The 19,592-nt window shown below is 37.6% G+C and overlaps 1 protein-coding gene across 1 annotated transcript; it reads left to right on the top strand.

Annotated features, from left to right (window-relative positions):
• Nucleotides 1-16,654: 16,654 nt before the first annotated feature.
• Nucleotides 16,655-17,350, top strand: LOC139876030 (receptor-like protein kinase ANXUR1). Its single transcript, XM_071863328.1, has one exon. The coding sequence runs from the start codon at nt 16,655-16,657 to the stop codon at nt 17,348-17,350; it is 696 nt and encodes a 231-aa protein (XP_071719429.1).
• Nucleotides 17,351-19,592: the final 2,242 nt, after the last annotated feature.

Genomic DNA, 19,592 nt, shown 5'->3' with positions numbered 1-19,592 from the left:
ATGCGACAAGGGTATTTTTTGGCCTTCTGTAACATCCCGCGTTTTTCCGTTAAATTTAATTTTAACACCGTCCTTTTTTTTTTAAAACATAATCTTTCGTATTTAAATTAATAGTTTCCGTGAGTAACGTTCATTATATTCCCGCTATTTAATTTTGACATCACCCGTTTACTCGAGCGTTTTAAAAATATTCGATCGGTTAAATCCCGCACCCGCTTTGAAACTCGAGGGACCGGAGTTGCCAAATGGGCAAACTAGTTGACTAGGTCAACTAGTCAACCCATTTCTCCACCATTTCCATCATCTCCCTCTCTCTCTTTCTCTCTAGCAAGAACACACACAAACCCCAACTTCATAGAATCATCATCTAAATTCGGATCGGGAAGCAAACTTCAAAACAAATTACATATTCGTGATCCTCTCATCATCCTCTTCGATTTGGTACCAATTTCATCCATTTTGGGTAACATTTCTAAAACACTAAATTTCTCTAAATTCGTTTTATATACTTGAAATTGTGTTAGTTAGTGTCTATGGCTCGTGTGTAACATGAATATATGTTTTGTTTGCTCGATTTGTGGTTTGGAGTAACTAGTTTGAACATTTGAAATGGGTGTGCTAAATCCTTGATTTTGGATGAGTTAATGTTGATAGATTGTTAAAGTGCATGTTTTAATTGTGTTACTAGTATCTTTAGCTTCGTTTTGATGTATAGGTTGATTAAGGAAACATCAAACTCATGACTATTGATTTTTGTGAATTTTCGTTAGAGTTTGATAGACTTTAAATGAACTTTTGATGATTTGAATGCCATGAAATGTTGTTAGTAAGTGTTTAGTTGTATTACATGTTTCATTACCTTCAAAACGGCATATCATATGTATAAATTGGATTCCCGAAACTTGAATTGCAATTGATGAACTTGAAACCTTGTTTTGGAACGTTTAACGAACTTTCGACGAGATTTTTGTTGTCTAAAATGATAAATTTGATTTAGGAAATGTATCTAGTTGTGTTCCTTGTCGAAAGAGCTTTCCGGTGATATAAAATACATGTCTTGATTGTTTGCGGATCATAAACTAGGATTGATTGAAGTTTGGCTCGTGCCTTGTGTTTTCTGCAAACAGGGTCTGTAAGCCTTTTGGGACGCCGTCCCAACCTCCTAGACGCCGTCCCACCCTTTATATCAGGACGCCGTCCTGGCAATTGGGACGCCGTCCCACTCTTCATATCAGGACGCCGTCCTGGAAATTGGGACGCCGTCCTGATGCACTAAAACTGGCTGTTACTTTGGTCATTTGACATAAAAATGTTTGCTATGCTACGGACCTCCGATTAACATGAAACTTGGCCAACATGCTCATATATGATTATATAACTTAGAAAAATTGTCGGATACCCGACCCCGTTTACTTTTCTGTTGACTTTGACCCGACCAAGTTGACTTTTAATCAAACTTAACCAAATACTTATACAACCTTTCTAACATGCTTTTATACTTGATTCTCGCATGAAACTTGGCAACGTGATTCACATGCTATATTTAATCGAGTCGTAACGAGCCATAGGACTAATTGAACACATTTCACCCGACCTTGTGTCGTAACCGGTTAATTGATATAACTTACTTGTTTAGGTCAAGGCTAAGCAACTTTCATGCACACGTATACTTTGTGAAGTACATTTATACTCGTGCACTCGAGGTGAGATCATAGTCCCACCTTTTCAACAACTTTTATTCTTTTAAATCGTGGGCTGAGAAACATATACATTACATATTTATATACATTTCACATGTATATATACTTTTCATACTTTTATACTTTGAACACAAATACGAATACAAAGATACAGACGAGTTAGAACAAAAGTCCTCAATCCAATTATCATTAGTTCCACTTGCAGGGTGTAAGTGTAAGCGAGTGATTATGTTGTGTGGCCATACGGGTTTAACGAACCCTCATTCAGACGGTTCGCTACCGTTAGTGGATGAAATATAATTTCAACGTGCATAGTGTATGTTCTAACACTATATTCAAAATTCAGAGGGAAGATTCAGTTAAGTTTTGGTAATTGGGTGCTCGTGATACAGACAACATCTTTTGGGATGTATACGCTTGATATTCACTTTATACTAAATCTTGTGGTTTACAAACACATCTTTAGAGATGTATACGCCTTGATACTAAACCTTGTGATTCAAAATATACTTTTACAAATACATTTATGATCTCACCAACGTTTTTCGTTGACAGTTTTCTACATGTTTTTCTCAGGTCTTGCACGATATGTGATACATGCTTCCGCTCATTATTTGATACTTGCATTGGATGTCGAGTATACATGCTTTTCATGGAGCGTCTTTTGACTTTACTTTAAACTGTGTCGCCTAGATTTCAATCGTACTTATAACGTTGTAACTTAACTTTTGGTTGAACAATTCTTGTAAACTTTGAAACAATCTTTATTTTGAAATGAAGGCGACATATTTTGGTCAAACATTATCTTAAAGACTTATAATCAGGTAATGGGACCCACGTAGCCGACGCCGTCACTTGACGATTTTTCGGGGTCGCTACAGTTGGTATCAGAGCCTTGGTTGTAGGGATTTAGAGTTCATTTGTGTCCACCCCGAGTCATAGGGTACATAGGTGAATCTAGACTACAACCGGCATATAGACTGAAGTAGGAATTACTTGACTATTTGTGCATTTATACTCGAACTCTTCTATCATATCTAACTCGTATTCGAACTTGATCTTACGTTGATAAATTTTGTTGATGCGCCACCTTGACTTTATGAAGTAATGTTAAATGCACATGAGAATCAGGGTAATATAATTTCCGGGATTATATTACGGTGATTCACATGGACGTTCCGACATTATGACATAAAGAATTTAGGGCGAGTCAAGGAAAATTTTCTCTCTATCCTTAATCCATACTCCGGTTAGTATTGTTGAAAATACTAACCAACGATATTCTTGTGTCTTGAAGGAACAATGGCTCCTCGTCGCGTACGCCGCAATGAAACTCCCGAACAAGCTCTCGAACGGATGATAGCTACCGCCGTAGATGCGGCCATGGCCGGTCACTCATCCAACAACAATAATAATAACAACCACAACAACAACAACAATGGAGCCGGAAACTCAAACGAGGGGTGCTCCTATAAAGCTTTCATGGGGTGCAAACCTCACACTTTTGATGGAACCGGGGGACCGGTCGTGCTCACCCGATGGTTTGAGCAAACGGAAGCCGTCTTTAGCATAAGCGGTTGTCGGGACCAAGACAAGGTCAAATACTCCACTCACACTTTCTCCGGAATTGCTCTAACATGGTGGAACACCTATGTTCAATCGGTGGGTACCGATGAAGCTCATGCCCTCTCTTGGGCCGATCTAAAGGAAAAGATGATTGTTGAATATTTTCCGCGCGAAGAAACCCGAAAGCTTGAGGGAGAACTAAGAGCTTTGAAAGCGGTCGGAAACGATCTTAAAGCTTATAATCAACGTTTCGCCGAACTATCCTTGATGTGTCCTAATCTTGTTAACCCCGAATCTCAAAGGATTGAACTCTACATGCTCGGTCTTCCAAAAAGCATCAAACAAGGGGTGATTTCATCCAAACCCACTACTCATCAAGCCGCTATGAACATGGCTCGCCAACTAATTGAAACGGTTGACGAAATCGTAGTTCCGGCACCTAAGGCCGAGGATAAATCGGGCGGCAACAAAAGGAAGTGGGAACCCTCTCAATCAAGCAACAACAACTTTGCTAAGAAGCCTTACACCTCCGACGGCAAGAGGGGTTATACCGGACACCTACCGTATTGTAACGAGTGCTACAAACATCATTTAGGCGAATGTGGCAAACCATTTTGCTTGAAGTGTCAAAGAAGTGGCCATGTAGCCCACGATTGTAGGAATACCACTCCCGTCGCTCAAAAGGAGCCCAATGCACCCAAGACGGGTGTTTGTTTTGAATGTGGCCAACCGGGACATTTTAGGAGTGCGTGCCCAAATAAGAAAATCAACCCCAACGCACGCCGTTGAACTTTCAACATCGACACCTAGGATGCCCGAGACGACGATGGACTAGTCACGGGTACGTTTCTTCACAACAAACCGTATATTTCATACTTATTCGATTCGATTACCACTAGATGTTTATTAACCAAGTCTTTGACTCGTGCTCTTTACATTCCACTTTTTCCCCTAGACACTACTTAGGCAATTTAAGTGACCAACGGAAAAATATTGTGTGCCTATAAAAATTTTATTGGAGGATATACGTTAAGACTTTTGACTTGACACCTATAGAACTAGGGAGCTCGAAACCTATTCGTAAAAAAAAAAAAAAAAAAAAAAAAAAAAAAAAAAAATGTTTCCCCATCATCTTGTATAGATTATTGTGAACTGAGTAATTTTCGGTTGGAAACCGATACCCTCTCCCTCGCATCCATGACCTCATGATTTCTTGCATGAATCCCGTGTGTATTCCAAAACGACCTCCGTTCCGGTTATCATCAATTGGGGGTTAAGTGAGACGATGTCTCCTAAGCCATTTCCGAACTCGCAACGTTAGTTGTAAATCTCTCTTAGTACCGTTTGATTTATTTAGGACTCCGTCCGTATTCATGAACCTCCTAAATCACGTATGCAACTTATCTAGACAAATCTGTTATCATATTTATAGATGACGTCTTAACTTATTTAAGTAAAGAAGGAAAACGAACAACATCACCATCTTACGCTCGAACTTTTGAGAAAAGAGCAACTTTATACCAAATTCTCCGAGTGAGAATTTCTGTTGAACGAAGTCCAATTTTCTAGACCAAAATGTTAATGGTCAAGGCATTACAATCAATCTCGAAATCAAGCCACATGTAATCAGGAAACTCTCCCCACTCAGACTTGTATTCGTAAAATCTTAGATCTCGTCTGTTATTACCGAAGATTCATTTCTGACTTTTCTCGTGTTACATGACTTTTAAACTCGTTAACTCACTAAGGAAAACTTTAAACCTCTCCGTGTTCGAGCCTTGAGCGTGATTCTTCACACCAACATTTCTAGTTAAATTCGTTATTTTACACGAAGAAGTCGAATACTAAATTGTGGATCCGATCAATTTTCTCGTCATCACGTACCACACTACATACCTCTGATATTTCACCATTACCGTCTGATATTACTGGAATTTAAGATAACACACAATCCAATGATACTTCACTCTTCTTTGACTTAACGTCCTTGTGTTTCTGATAATCGGCCAACTATTATTCAACCCCGAACTATACAACTACGTGTACTACCTCGTTTCTCTTTCAGACTTCAACTTTTGACAACTAGAGGCACGTTATGGCAACCTCGAGATGTAAGCTCATCCTATTCTAAGTCCTCATTTCACTCCTATCTTTATCGCTCGCATTTTCGTTTAAAGAAACTCCTTGTAACATTTCTCCATGGATAGAGAAACTCCTCATATTTCATAAGTATTCGCCACGAGGGTGAATAGTCCTAACGAACATTTTTCGAACACTAACTAACTTGTTCAAACGTATCTTAAGAGATTCTATTCCAACACGGTGTATCTTTGTCAATTATTCCGTATTGAAATACTCGTTTCACTTCTAATTTTACAAGGAACCTTGGGAACCCGCTTAGACGTGAGTACCGCGTATCTCCCACAACCGATGAACCGAGAAAACGAACGATTTACGTCTTGGAGAGACATGTCACAAGCTCGTATTGTCACCTTTAGTAGATCACTCGCACAACAGTAGTTACCACCCGTGTGCTCACCCGCACTTTCCGAAACCCTATATGACCGCTAATGTCATACCCCTGTTCATTTAACCAAAGCATCAACCACCGAAATCTGAACTCCATCAAGAAACAACAATTGAAATCATTCAAATCCGAGGAGGGCTCGAGACGATCCGTAGTCGCCAAAAGAGTTATACCAAACTTAGATGAAAACCTCACAAATCCCAGTGTGTAACCGCGTAATATTGAGAAACCGCACCTTGGAAAGGTGTAATCCATTTTGGGAAATCGAGAAAGGCTATATTCGCAATATTGAACCTTTTGAAACCTTGGGGCGTATTGGAACCGCTTCCTACCGTTTAGAACTTCCGACTCAATTAAGTTTCCGTTTACCCTACATTTCGTGTAACAAACATAGAAACGTGTCCTGCGAAACAGGAACGTGCAATCCTGCTAGGTACATCAACTATCGATGACAAACTACTCTTCATAGGAAAAACCAGTTGAAACCGGGGATCGTAAAAACCAAACCTTAATACAACGAAATACCCTAACTATCCAAATTCATGAGAACACTCAAGGACGTGCCTTCACTTATTCATAACATTGACAACGTAAAGTCTCGAGTAAGGGATATCGACTACTACTTCCAACTAAATTTCGGGACGAAATTTCTTTTGAGTTGTGGATAATGTAACATCCCGCGTTTTTCCGTTAAATTTAATTTTAACACCGTCCTTTTTTTTTTTAAAACATAATCTTTCGTATTTAAATTAATAGTTTCCGTGAGTAACGTTCATTATATTCCCGCTATTTAATTTTGACATCACCCGTTTACTCGAGCGTTTTAAAAATATTCGATCGGTTAAATCCCGCACCCGCTTTGAAACTCGAGGGACCGGAGTTGCCAAATGGGCAAACTAGTTGACTAGGTCAACTAGTCAACCCATTTCTCCACCATTTCCATCATCTCCCTCTCTCTCTTTCTCTCTAGCAAGAACACACACAAACCCCAACTTCATAGAATCATCATCTAAATTCGGATCGGGAAGCAAACTTCAAAACAAATTACATATTCGTGATCCTCTCATCATCCTCTTCGATTTGGTACCAATTTCATCCATTTTGGGTAACATTTCTAAAACACTAAATTTCTCTAAATTCGTTTTATATACTTGAAATTGTGTTAGTTAGTGTCTATGGCTCGTGTGTAACATGAATATATGTTTTGTTTGCTCGATTTGTGGTTTGGAGTAACTAGTTTGAACATTTGAAATGGGTGTGCTAAATCCTTGATTTTGGATGAGTTAATGTTGATAGATTGTTAAAGTGCATGTTTTAATTGTGTTACTAGTATCTTTAGCTTCGTTTTGATGTATAGGTTGATTAAGGAAACATCAAACTCATGACTATTGATTTTTGTGAATTTTCGTTAGAGTTTGATAGACTTTAAATGAACTTTTGATGATTTGAATGCCATGAAATGTTGTTAGTAAGTGTTTAGTTGTATTACATGTTTCATTACCTTCAAAACGGCATATCATATGTATAAATTGGATTCCCGAAACTTGAATTGCAATTGATGAACTTGAAACCTTGTTTTGGAACGTTTAACGAACTTTCGACGAGATTTTTGTTGTCTAAAATGATAAATTTGATTTAGGAAATGTATCTAGTTGTGTTCCTTGTCGAAAGAGCTTTCCGGTGATATAAAATACATGTCTTGATTGTTTGCGGATCATAAACTAGGATTGATTGAAGTTTGGCTCGTGCCTTGTGTTTTCTGCAAACAGGGTCTGTAAGCCTTTTGGGACGCCGTCCCAACCTCCTAGACGCCGTCCCACCCTTTATATCAGGACGCCGTCCTGGCAATTGGGACGCCGTCCCACTCTTCATATCAGGACGCCGTCCTGGAAATTGGGACGCCGTCCTGATGCACTAAAACTGGCTGTTACTTTGGTCATTTGACATAAAAATGTTTGCTATGCTACGGACCTCCGATTAACATGAAACTTGGCCAACATGCTCATATATGATTATATAACTTAGAAAAATTGTCGGATACCCGACCCGACCCCGTTTACTTTTCTGTTGACTTTGACCCGACCAAGTTGACTTTTAATCAAACTTAACCAAATACTTATACAACCTTTCTAACATGCTTTTATACTTGATTCTCGCATGAAACTTGGCAACGTGATTCACATGCTATATTTAATCGAGTCGTAACGAGCCATAGGACTAATTGAACACATTTCACCCGACCTTGTGTCGTAACCGGTTAATTGATATAACTTACTTGTTTAGGTCAAGGCTAAGCAACTTTCATGCACACGTATACTTTGTGAAGTACATTTATACTCGTGCACTCGAGGTGAGATCATAGTCTCACCTTTTCAACAACTTTTATTCTTTTAAATCGTGGGCTGAGAAACATATACATTACATATTTATATACATTTCACATGTATATATACTTTTCATACTTTTATACTTTGAACACAAATACGAATACAAAGATACAGACGAGTTAGAACAAAAGTCCTCAATCCAATTATCATTAGTTCCACTTGCAGGGTGTAAGTGTAAGCGAGTGATTATGTTGTGTGGCCATACGGGTTTAACGAACCCTCATTCAGACGGTTCGCTACCGTTAGTGGATGAAATATAATTTCAACGTGCATAGTGTATGTTCTAACACTATATTCAAAATTCAGAGGGAAGATTCAGTTAAGTTTTGGTAATTGGGTGCTCGTGATACAGACAACATCTTTTGGGATGTATACGCTTGATATTCACTTTATACTAAATCTTGTGGTTTACAAACACATCTTTAGAGATGTATACGCCTTGATACTAAACCTTGTGATTCAAAATATACTTTTACAAATACATTTATGATCTCACCAACGTTTTTCGTTGACAGTTTTCTACATGTTTTTCTCAGGTCTTGCACGATATGTGATACATGCTTCCGCTCATTATTTGATACTTGCATTGGATGTCGAGTATACATGCTTTTCATGGAGCGTCTTTTGACTTTACTTTAAACTGTGTCGCCTAGATTTCAATCGTACTTATAACGTTGTAACTTAACTTTTGGTTGAACAATTCTTGTAAACTTTGAAACAATCTTTATTTTGAAATGAAGGCGACATATTTTGGTCAAACATTATCTTAAAGACTTATAATCAGGTAATGGGACCCACGTAGCCGACGCCGTCACTTGACGATTTGTCGGGGTCGCTACACCTTCCCTTTATCGAGATGTTGTAGAAATCATAAAAACATGTGAGAATTGTCAGAGGCATGGTACAATTTAGCGTCTCCCAAAGTATGACTTGATACCGGTGTCATCCGCTTGGCCGTTCTGCAAGTGGGCTATTGATATTGTGGGGTCATTCAATAGAAGCACTGGTAATGCTAAGTTCTTGGTGGTAGCAATCGATTTTTTCACGAAATGGGTTGAAGCAAAGGCTTTAGCAAAAATCACAGGAGAAAATGTCAAGAAGTTTATCTGGCATGATATCGTATGCCGTTATGGGGTGCCAAATGAAATAGTCAGTGATAACGGCAAGCAATTTGAAGAAAATCCACTTCGAAGTTGGTGTGAAGAGCTGGGCATAAAGCAAAACTTTACATCTGTTGCTCATCCTCAAGCGAATGGATAAGTAGAAGTTACCAACAAAGAAATCGTTGCTGGCATTAAGGAACGGTTGGGATTGAGTCAAACTGGATGGGTGGATGAGCTGCCAAATGTATTGTGGGCACACCGGACAACGCCAAAGCGGAACACGGGAGAAACACCTTTCAGTCTAGTGTATGGAACAAAGGCAGTGATACCGGCTGAAATATGTGTGCCAACGCAACGCATTATGGCATTTGATGTTGAGGCTAATTCTGAAGCATTAAGGGAGAATCTCAACATGTTGGAGGAAAGAAGGTTGATGGCCGCCATCCGGCAAGAAGTTCACAAGCATAAAATAGCAAAATATTACAACAAGAAAGTGCAGCATGTGTAGTTTGAAGTAGGTGATTTAGTGCTACGAGATAATGAGGCAAGCAGGCAAATCAAATTTGGAAAGCTAGCCCCAAAATGGGAAGGACCTTATAAGGTCACAAAAGTAAATCAGAATGGATCATACATGCTTGCTGCGACTTCCGGCGAGCAATACGAAAGAGCTTGGAATGCAATGAATTTAAAGAAATTTTATGCGTAGCACTATATGCATGGACAGCTTGATCAACTGTCAAATGCATGAGATATAGTCATATATGTAAAAATTTCTTTAAGAATATGAATAATAACAATTATTCTTATGGAAATATTTTTCATAAATTTTATCCGGCCAAGGATTTTTTAGCCAAGGTGTCACATAGCTGTGTGTCATTCCTACCCGAAGAAAGAAAGAAAGCCTTTCGGTGGTAGAAGTACAATCATACTCAAAATGGTTGTATCGATAGTGAGACATGTAGAACTCACTAAAGCATCGAAGCGATGAAACGAATCTACAATAAATGTCAGGACACAACTTATATGCACAAAATGCAGAGCAAAACGGATAACGGACTATGGCGTCCAGCAAAAACTTTAAAGGCGAGAGTAATTCATAACTTTTCCTCACAAGTTTCATGACGGAAAGCGTATAACAGAGAATATAATTTCAATATTTACAAGCATAACGATTGCAAAGTACAATATCAATATCTTGTGCATTGTTCACTACAAAAATCTTACTAAATTACAGCAACTTTCTAATAAATACAACCAAGTACAATATTAAACGTTATGCAAAGCAGATGTATAAAAATGTAGTATTTCATTCATCCTGAGGAGTATAATTCAATACATCGTCTATTGTTACATTTGATCTTTTACAAAGATTTTCAAGATCACCAAATTTCATATTTTCTATCAGTGCACCGGCTGCATCAGCTTCTTTTATGACGTTTTCATTAATCTTCGATGTAATAACAACAGGCATTGGACTTGGCAATTCTGGCAGTTTTCTTTTCATAAAATTGAAAAAATTTAGTCGTTCAGCAGACTTCGCAAGGCGGACAAACTCGCGTATCCTGTGAGACAGAGCTTGACAATTAAAGATACGCTCTACAAGGGCAGGAATCCCAGCTATCATACATCTTTCATTCTCCTCTTTAGCTTTAAGCTATTCTTTCAAAGCGTTATTCTGCTCAAGTATTTTTTTCATTCTCCTTTACTAGTTCATCAATTTTACTTAAGTGCCGCTTTTCTCTGGAGGATAGTTCTTTGACTTGTTCCTTATACTCTGCCCTCTGATTGTTGCTATTATCATAAAGCCTCTTCATCGTCTCATATTCCCTCTTTAAGGACGTAGCTATTTGTTCAGTCCTGGCTACTTTCTCCTTTTCAGCAGATAGCTTCTTATATGTGGTGATTTCATTGCTTTGCAGCTCAGATAGGCGTTGAAGGTCATTTAACCCAGAAGAAATGTTAAGAATGATACTTTGTGCCTTAACCTTCTTGACATCTACATCAGATAGGCTGCTAAAAAATTGGGCTAGTGAAGGACACACCATGGCATTCAAAAAAGTCATGAAATCTTCGTAAGAGTGTGGTGGTCCTTTTAAAAAGGAGGAAAGTATATTTGTGTCAAGATTGGGAAGCGTAATTTGTTGCTGAGAAGAACTAGGGCCAGCTCCTTATTGAGCGGATGACGGAGGAATTTGACCAGTTCTTCTCCTCTTGGCGGAAGGCGGAAGAGTCACTAATGTAGTGTCTTGGTGTGATGCACTAGCTGTTGGAGATAAAGGGAAATTGTTACTTATAAAAGAGTTCCAATATGCTTCACAACATTTCAAGGGTGGCATAAAATATAAGGAAGGGTTTGGATTATAAAATCCACCAGTGCTGGGCATACAAGAAAACAAGTACAGGTTTTGGTATGGTGTTTTACATAATTCAGTGTTATCATTTTCATTACCCGAAGCACGACGTTCTCTAGAGGCAACTCGATTCATACCTATGTCTTCTTCTTCTTCTTCTTCATCCTCCTCCTCCCCCACTTTATCTGTTTCAGGAATGGGGGTATCATCAATAATTTTCTGAGTGGTAAAGGTAAGTTGTGAATAAGACGATGACCGCATGGCGGTAAGCGGAGTAATTTCTGCAAAAGTTTAAAAGTCACAGTGGTTAATTGGATAGATAAAGGAGAGCATCTTATTAAGCATATGTAGCAAAAGTAAACACTTACTCTTCCTCCCAGCAAGAACACAGGCATAACCTTGAGTGATATCCCAATCTTGACTTACGGATGTCAGCGAAAGCATGTGTTCCCCATATTTAATGTCATTGATTTATTCAGCATTAATTTTCTTAAACAAAATGTTTTCCTTGCTCGTTAGTTTTGGAAAGGTAACTGATACGGTATGCAAGTATTTGCGCCAAACTCGAGTAGCTGAGTATTGGTTATCAATTGCATCTTCATTAATAAAGATAAATGAAGCATACCAGTTATCGCCGGGATGATCAAGTGCAGGTTTCAGAAATCCATGAACTTTGTTGAATGTGAACCAACCTTTTTCATGGGGTGCTATACGTACCAAATGGCAAAATATCTGAATAGATGGCTCTATATTCCTTGTGCGACAATACATTTCAAAAATCAGAATCTTTCGAATTGATGCTGGTTCGAATTGACCAACAGCAACACCGTAAAACTTGCAAACTTCTAAGAAGAATGGTGTAAATGGCAGTCGCAAACAAAAATTGAAAATTGAATGGCCATAAATAGCAACCTTGCCAGGGGGCGGTGAGCAAGATCTGGCATTAATTGCAGGAATCATTGGTTCAACACCAGCTAATCTAGAAAAATGTTGCAGTAGCTCGCCCAAATATTTCTCATTTACTCTGCTATGAATAGCTGAAACATCCTTTATGGCTGCCATTAATGTTCTAATGAAACAGGAAGTAAAGAAGGTATTGATGGAAGAAGATGAACACTGTAGAAGGAAGTTGTAAAAGTAAATGATCGGTTAGGGTTTATGGTGGTTAAAAAGCAAAAAGATATAACAGCTGTGATCAGGTGGTGAATTTGGGGGTTTTAATTTCAACCACACACGTGTAAGGACATGATTAAAGAGCGAGTATATCGAAATGTCTTTTTACAGCTAGAGGCGTGTGGGGTATTTGTGGCCATGCAAAAAGCAATCATCACAATGTCAGTAAATTTCGCCTATCATTTAATGCCTGTAATGTTTTTCCGATGCAAATGGGCAATGAACAGGTTGGTTTGGCGTGCGTTATCAAAAGTTTAATAACTTAATCATTTTTCAAATGCTTAAGTCATTAAACTGGGGGGGACTTAATGATGTATCCTATCGTATACACGCATAAAAGGCATAATGATCGCATAAAATTACCATCAGGAAGGCTGGAAACAACAGTTTTGTGGAGTTATCCATTCAGCGTTCTCCGCTGTACAAGCTGCTCCGTCGTGCGTAAGCCCTGAAGGCCGCCTAGCGCGTAAGCCCTGGCCGGAGAACGCAACCTTCAGCGTAAATTTCGGATCACAAGTAACAGAATGTATCATCATCTGACACGTTTTCCCGAGCAATCTGGTGGATCTGACACTATAAATAGACCCCTTGGGTCGTCATTTTACACAATTCAGACATTCTGTCAAACTTGAGAGTTGAGATTTCATCTCTCTCTCTCTAGCACTTTCTCTCACTAGAAGTCATCCGGCTAGCACTTTTACGCTCTGCGGATGACAGATTGATTAAGCCACCCCACAAGTTTCTATACTTGTGAACCGGGTCTGCAGGGATTATTTCCCAAGGGTAAACATCAATCGGCAACACTCCGCCCTCCTAAAGCTAGATTACTTCTAATATTGCGTTGACACACTAGGCCTTACCTTATAAGAAAATATGGGTTAACAGTTATTGTTATATAATATCAGTAGTTTGAAAAGATAATGATGTTGTTAAAGTATAGGTGAAGTACACTTGCCTCAATAATATCAGACGGACGTAATCCACCTACTCACATGATAAAGCGCGCTGGTGGTATTATCCAACCTCCATAAATAATACCGAAGATGTCGATTTTTGCAGTCGATTGGTTTTTTTTTTTTTTTTTTTTTTTTACGGCTCTGTTTCGGGAGCCATCAGCAAGCGTCTACTTATTGGCGACTTGACTGTCGCTTAGAGCCTAAATAGAATCCCAGACAACATTTTAAAACCCATGGAAATTTGTTCCTCCATTTTCATGGCAATGGCATTTACTTTTTACGATTTTTTTTTTTTTTTTTTTGGCCGGAGGTCCGTTGCAAGCAATCTCTTTATCTGTCGAACATAGAGAAGGAGGACTTTCTCTACTCTTGTGAGTGTTTCACTCGGGGTGGTGAAATGACTTCTCTTTGTCCAAGGGTAGAGGAAAGATTGTCTACGTCCCACCTCCCCATACCCTACAAGTGTGGGATTGGGTATTGTTGTTGTTGTTGTTGTGATAAACTATAGATATATGAGAAATAAAATCACGATTATTAAATTGTACGTGGTTGTGAATAGTACAACTTTAATGATGAAAAATTAGTCTAACATTACAAACTTTCTAACTTACAAACTCTCTTTAAAAAAAATGTAGTATAACATTAACGATGAAAATTTGAAATAGACACCATCAAACAACATTACACTTGCTATCTCCAGAATTTAAAAGGTGTACAGACTTTCTAAAACCACCTCTTACTTTAAACATGTTAAAGTCATCAAAGCTAATTATATTTGTATCATCAAATTAGTTATTTACATAATCCCAGCAACATTAAAATTTATCAAAGGCCTGTATCTTTCCATGTCAACACAAATGATCAGACAGTCGCAACACACATTAGATATGTATTTTACTCGATTTTCTGTCCGTTTCGGTTATGTCTCGTATCCTTTTAGGCAATTGTGTTACAAACTCAATTTTTGTCTGACTTTGACCCATTTGATTGTTTAGCATCTGTTTTACAATGCCCAATTTGAGCTATTTACTTTTATTCATGAGTTGCATCTATTCTTCTTCAATACGTAATCTTGTGGACTATCTTCAAAACTCTTGAAACAAATCATTATGCAACTGAAAGATAAAATTGACGTATTATGTCAATAAGTTGCACAATTGTCCCCTAATACGCTGTTTTTTTTTTAATCTGAAATTGTTGACCCGCCCTAAATACTTTATGGCTTGACCCAATGGGTAATTTGACCAATTACCCAATATGACACCTAACAGCGCCATAAAAAATAAATTGAATTCAACACATTCAAGATAAATATTGTATCAAATCTACTGAACAAAAGAAGAAAAATTATTTCTAATGTGCAGTAAATTACTTGATTCATTCGGTCAAAGTGAGGATCGATAACGTCCCATTGTTCATCATGTATTTTCAGTTCCATCACAATCTTACTGGATCTATTATCAATACATTACACCGTCATGTATACTTACCGGAATCTAGCGTATCTGAATCAAAACCTAAAAAATTATTCAAATAATGATTATTTAACAATTTTTAAACCCAAATACATAATCTACGCGAACCATCATTTAATTGGTATGAATAATCGATATAAACCTAGCTTTGCATAATGGTTTTTTCTATTGCTTTATAAGATATAAAAATGTGAGAAACACACACTATAATCAAACGCATTGTCAAAAAAAGAAACACTACTTTTGAACATCTATCATCAAGGCAGCTGATTCATCAAAGTTCATAGAAGAATATCAGAGATCCAAATAAAGGCAAAAAGTTTGTAATCCATTTGTAAGGTGTAATCTACTTTAATAATAGTAAAATTTTGCAGCTAATGTTAAATTTATAAATTAAGAATATGAAATTTATACGATAGCAGATGGAAGTAAAAATACAAGTAATTTCGTAATTAATTGTTGAAATCGGTTACATTCAGAGGTAGCTTAACATTAAAAGAAATGAAGATTCAATCAGTATTTAAAAGATAAATATCAGGGGCAGTGAAAGTTAATTATATTTTGAAAGGGTTTAAACTAAGAACTTATATTCACCAATGTAGATCACATAAAAGTTAAATATGTACGTAGTAATATTGTACGTTACATACTAAGATGACCCACCCAATTTCTCTTTGTTATAACCAATCGACTCTATGTGTGTGTTGCATGGATGAAGTCGAATCTATCAGTCACCTTTTGTTACATTATAAGTGGTCTTTTTACATTTGGGCGGATTTACTTTGATGGTGAAATATTCGTTGGGCGATCCCGCGCTCGGTTGAAGAATTCTCTACAAACCTCAATTTTTATCCAGGACTACACTCCTATATTTGGGAGCACAATCTTTTTGTTGTTATGTTATTAGACCTTAGTGCCTCTACTTCTATCTTGTTCTCATGACCGAGTTGCAATCTCCGTCATTATATCTTTTATCGACCCTTCATTTTTTTGATGAATTGATTTCTTATAATTCTATATTTTTTCGCTGTTAAAAAAAATAAAAGAAAAATACAACATACTCTGTAACTTTTTTCTCCGTGTGGTCATAAATGGTGTGTTTGTGAGGCTGCATTATTGAACCTGTTGATATGACTGTTTAACAGGGTGCCTTCACGTCAACGTGCCAGCTATTAACATTAAGATTAACATTAAGAATTATTTTAAATGAAAAAAAAAAAAGAACAAAGTAAACATTACTGTATAATGTATATATATATATATATATTCAAGGGATAAAGATTTATCCTATTATTCAAACCCATTTTTTCTTACTCGTATTCCCACATTCACATTCAATACACCTTCACGTTCACATTCATTTCAAACCCATTATTTTATCCCATCTTGATTTTCACTTGATTAATCAACATAAATATGTCATCCACTTTAACCATAGAGTTTGTTCACTTGCAAATTCCACTTGAAGACATTCTAAAAGCCACCGACAACTTTTCGGACAAAAATATCATTGGAAAAGGTGGTTTCGGAAACGTGTACAAAGGAAAACTCAAAAACCCTTCCGACAAGTGGATAAAAATCGGTGCTCGAAGGTTAGATCGTAGGCGTGGCCAGGGAGACGTTGAGTTCTGGACCGAGGTCTCGGTTCTTTCAAGTCTCAAGCATAAAAATATAGTCTCTATGATCGGGTTTTGTGACGAAAATGGTGAGAAGATAATCATACACCAACGTTATCCTAAAGGAAGTCTCAACTTGCATCTAACCAACACAAAAATTACTGGGAGTCAAAGACTGAAAATAATAGAAGGTATTACAAGTGCAATAACCTACTTGCATAATATACCCGGTGAGAGTTATCATGTTATACATCGTAACATTAACAGCTCCACAATTTTATTAGATGAGAACTGGGTGCCTAAATTATCTGGATTTGAGTTATCTATTAAACATCCAAAAGACAGAAAGGATCAAGTTTACATATGTGAACCTATTGGCACGAAAGGGTATATTGACCCTGAAACTCACATAACTGGAGGTGTGACGCATAAATCGGATGTTTACGCAATGGGAGTCGTTATTTTTGAAATCATTTTATGTTGGAGGTTTTATTAAATTCTTTCGTGTAGGGTAAAATAATCGATAGCCGGATAAATCACTGAATCGTGGTATCACTTTCCGAAAGTAATTATTCGACCCTTATAGCCTGGGTTACACGAATATCACTTTGGGATAAGACAGAGATTAAATTCTTGTTTTGGCAGAAACAAGAATTCCTTTTGCAGAAGAATATTTTGGTGTTCGTAACTTGTGTATTTTTCTCATGCATATTGGTTAATATATTTATATACACCCTTAATCATGAAAGAGTCTTTTATTAAAATCAATTGGCCGATTGATTAATAAAAGTATCTTCTATAATATTCAAAAGTGGTTACAGGAAGAATATTTCTATAAACAAATATTATCACTTCCATCATTAAAGTAAAAGTTGTTACTTTTACAATAAACAAATATTATATTTTACAACTATCAAAGCATGAGTGATCACTTTATAATAAATAAGTATTATTCCTTCAACCACTAAAGCAAAAGTGGGTGCAAGAATAATTCTTCCGTAATCACTCAAAATTGTGTTAAGTGTTTTCTTACTGCTGTCTCTTAAGAACCAGCACTGCAAAAGGACCAGCAGCGCAAAAGTCAGCATACAGGACCAGCATCGCAAAAGTCAGCATACAGGACCAGCAGCGCAGAGGAACCAGCAAACAGGACCAGCTGCGCAGAACAACCAGCACAGGGACCAGCTGCGCAGAACAACCAGCACAGGGACCAGCTGCGCAGAACAACCAGCACAGGGACCAGCAATGCAGAACAACCAGCACAAGGACCAGCAATGCAGAACAACCAGTACAAGGACCAGCAATGCAGAACAACCAGCACAAAACACTTAGCCAAATTTCAGCTTACTAAGAAAACTTAGTACTGAAAACACTTAGTCAAATTTCAGGTAGACCAAGTCATGATAGTAAATAATGGAAAATCACTTTTGGGTCCAGGTAATCTATCACTTAATGGGTGTACACTCCGTACCTCCAAACCCATTTACAAGTGTAGATTAAAACCCAAAATTACACTAAATTTACAACAATCCTCCCCAATTTAGTGCAATTCGTTTCATGAGAATTAAACAAATTAAAACAAAACTCATGCATAAATGAAAATATCTTGAAGATTGAATTTTCACCTTAGTACATTACACATTCCAAATATTCGAGAATCGGGGTGTTCTAAGAATTGAACCCTTCAACCCATTTGAATAACTGAAAATAACATACACATAAGTTTTCAAATACTCTAAAGCTATCCTGACACTTTACAAGCCATGTGTCCATATCCATTCATGAATGTATCTAAAGCAAAAGTCCAAGCTTTGTTGAAGCGGCAAAACTTCACATTCACATAGGTAGTTCATTTCAGTCATGCACCTGCTATTGCACTTTTTCAAATAAACCATTAAGAAGCTAAACTTCATCCTCACCTTCAACAGGTCCGAGTACATACCTTACCTTGGGATGATACAAAATTTTGTACTCCAAATTTCTAAGTATAAGCCTTCCACATTGAATTCAACTTCTAATTTTCATCAGAAGGGAATTGGGTATCTTATAATTAGAAATTTATGTGGACTTTAAACCCATCCCCACAGCAGACTTGTTCACCAAGTCTCTTGCCAATCCCTTCGTCAAGTGATCAGCTAAATTCTGTTGTGACCTCACGAACACTATAGAAATCACCTCATTCATGATGAGTTCACGAATCATGCTATGTCTGACACCTAAGTGTCTAGACTTTCCATTGTACATCTGGCTATAAGCCTTTGCCAATGTCGCAGCACTATCACAATGGATAGTCATGGGTGCTATAGGTTTAGGCCATAATGGTATCTCATGGATCAAGTTTCTAAGCCATTCTGCTTCTTTACCAGCAGCAGCTAAAGCAACAAACTCAGATTCCATCGTTGAGTTGGTAATACATGTCTGCTTCTTAGAAGCCCATGAAATAGCACCTCCCCCAAGCAAGAACACCCAACCACTCGTTGAAGAATGATCTTCAATATTGGTTATCCAACTCGCATCAGAATATCCTTCTATTACCGAAGGAAACCCATTATAAGATAAACTATAGTCCATAGTTTTCTTCAAGTACTTCAGTACCCGCCTAATTGCTTGCCAGTGATGAGTACTAGGATTACTAGTATATCTACTCAGTTTTCCCACAGCAAAAGCAATATCCGGCCTTGTACAAGTCATGGCGTACATCAAACAGCCAATCACCTGAGAATACTCAAGTTGTGATA

The sequence above is a fragment of the Rutidosis leptorrhynchoides genome, chromosome 11, assembly GCF_046630445.1.
Source record: "Rutidosis leptorrhynchoides isolate AG116_Rl617_1_P2 chromosome 11, CSIRO_AGI_Rlap_v1, whole genome shotgun sequence".
Taxonomy (NCBI): domain Eukaryota; kingdom Viridiplantae; phylum Streptophyta; class Magnoliopsida; order Asterales; family Asteraceae; genus Rutidosis; species Rutidosis leptorrhynchoides.
The sequence above is the reverse complement of the archived record's forward strand: the minus strand, read 5'-3'. Positions and strand labels throughout refer to the sequence as shown.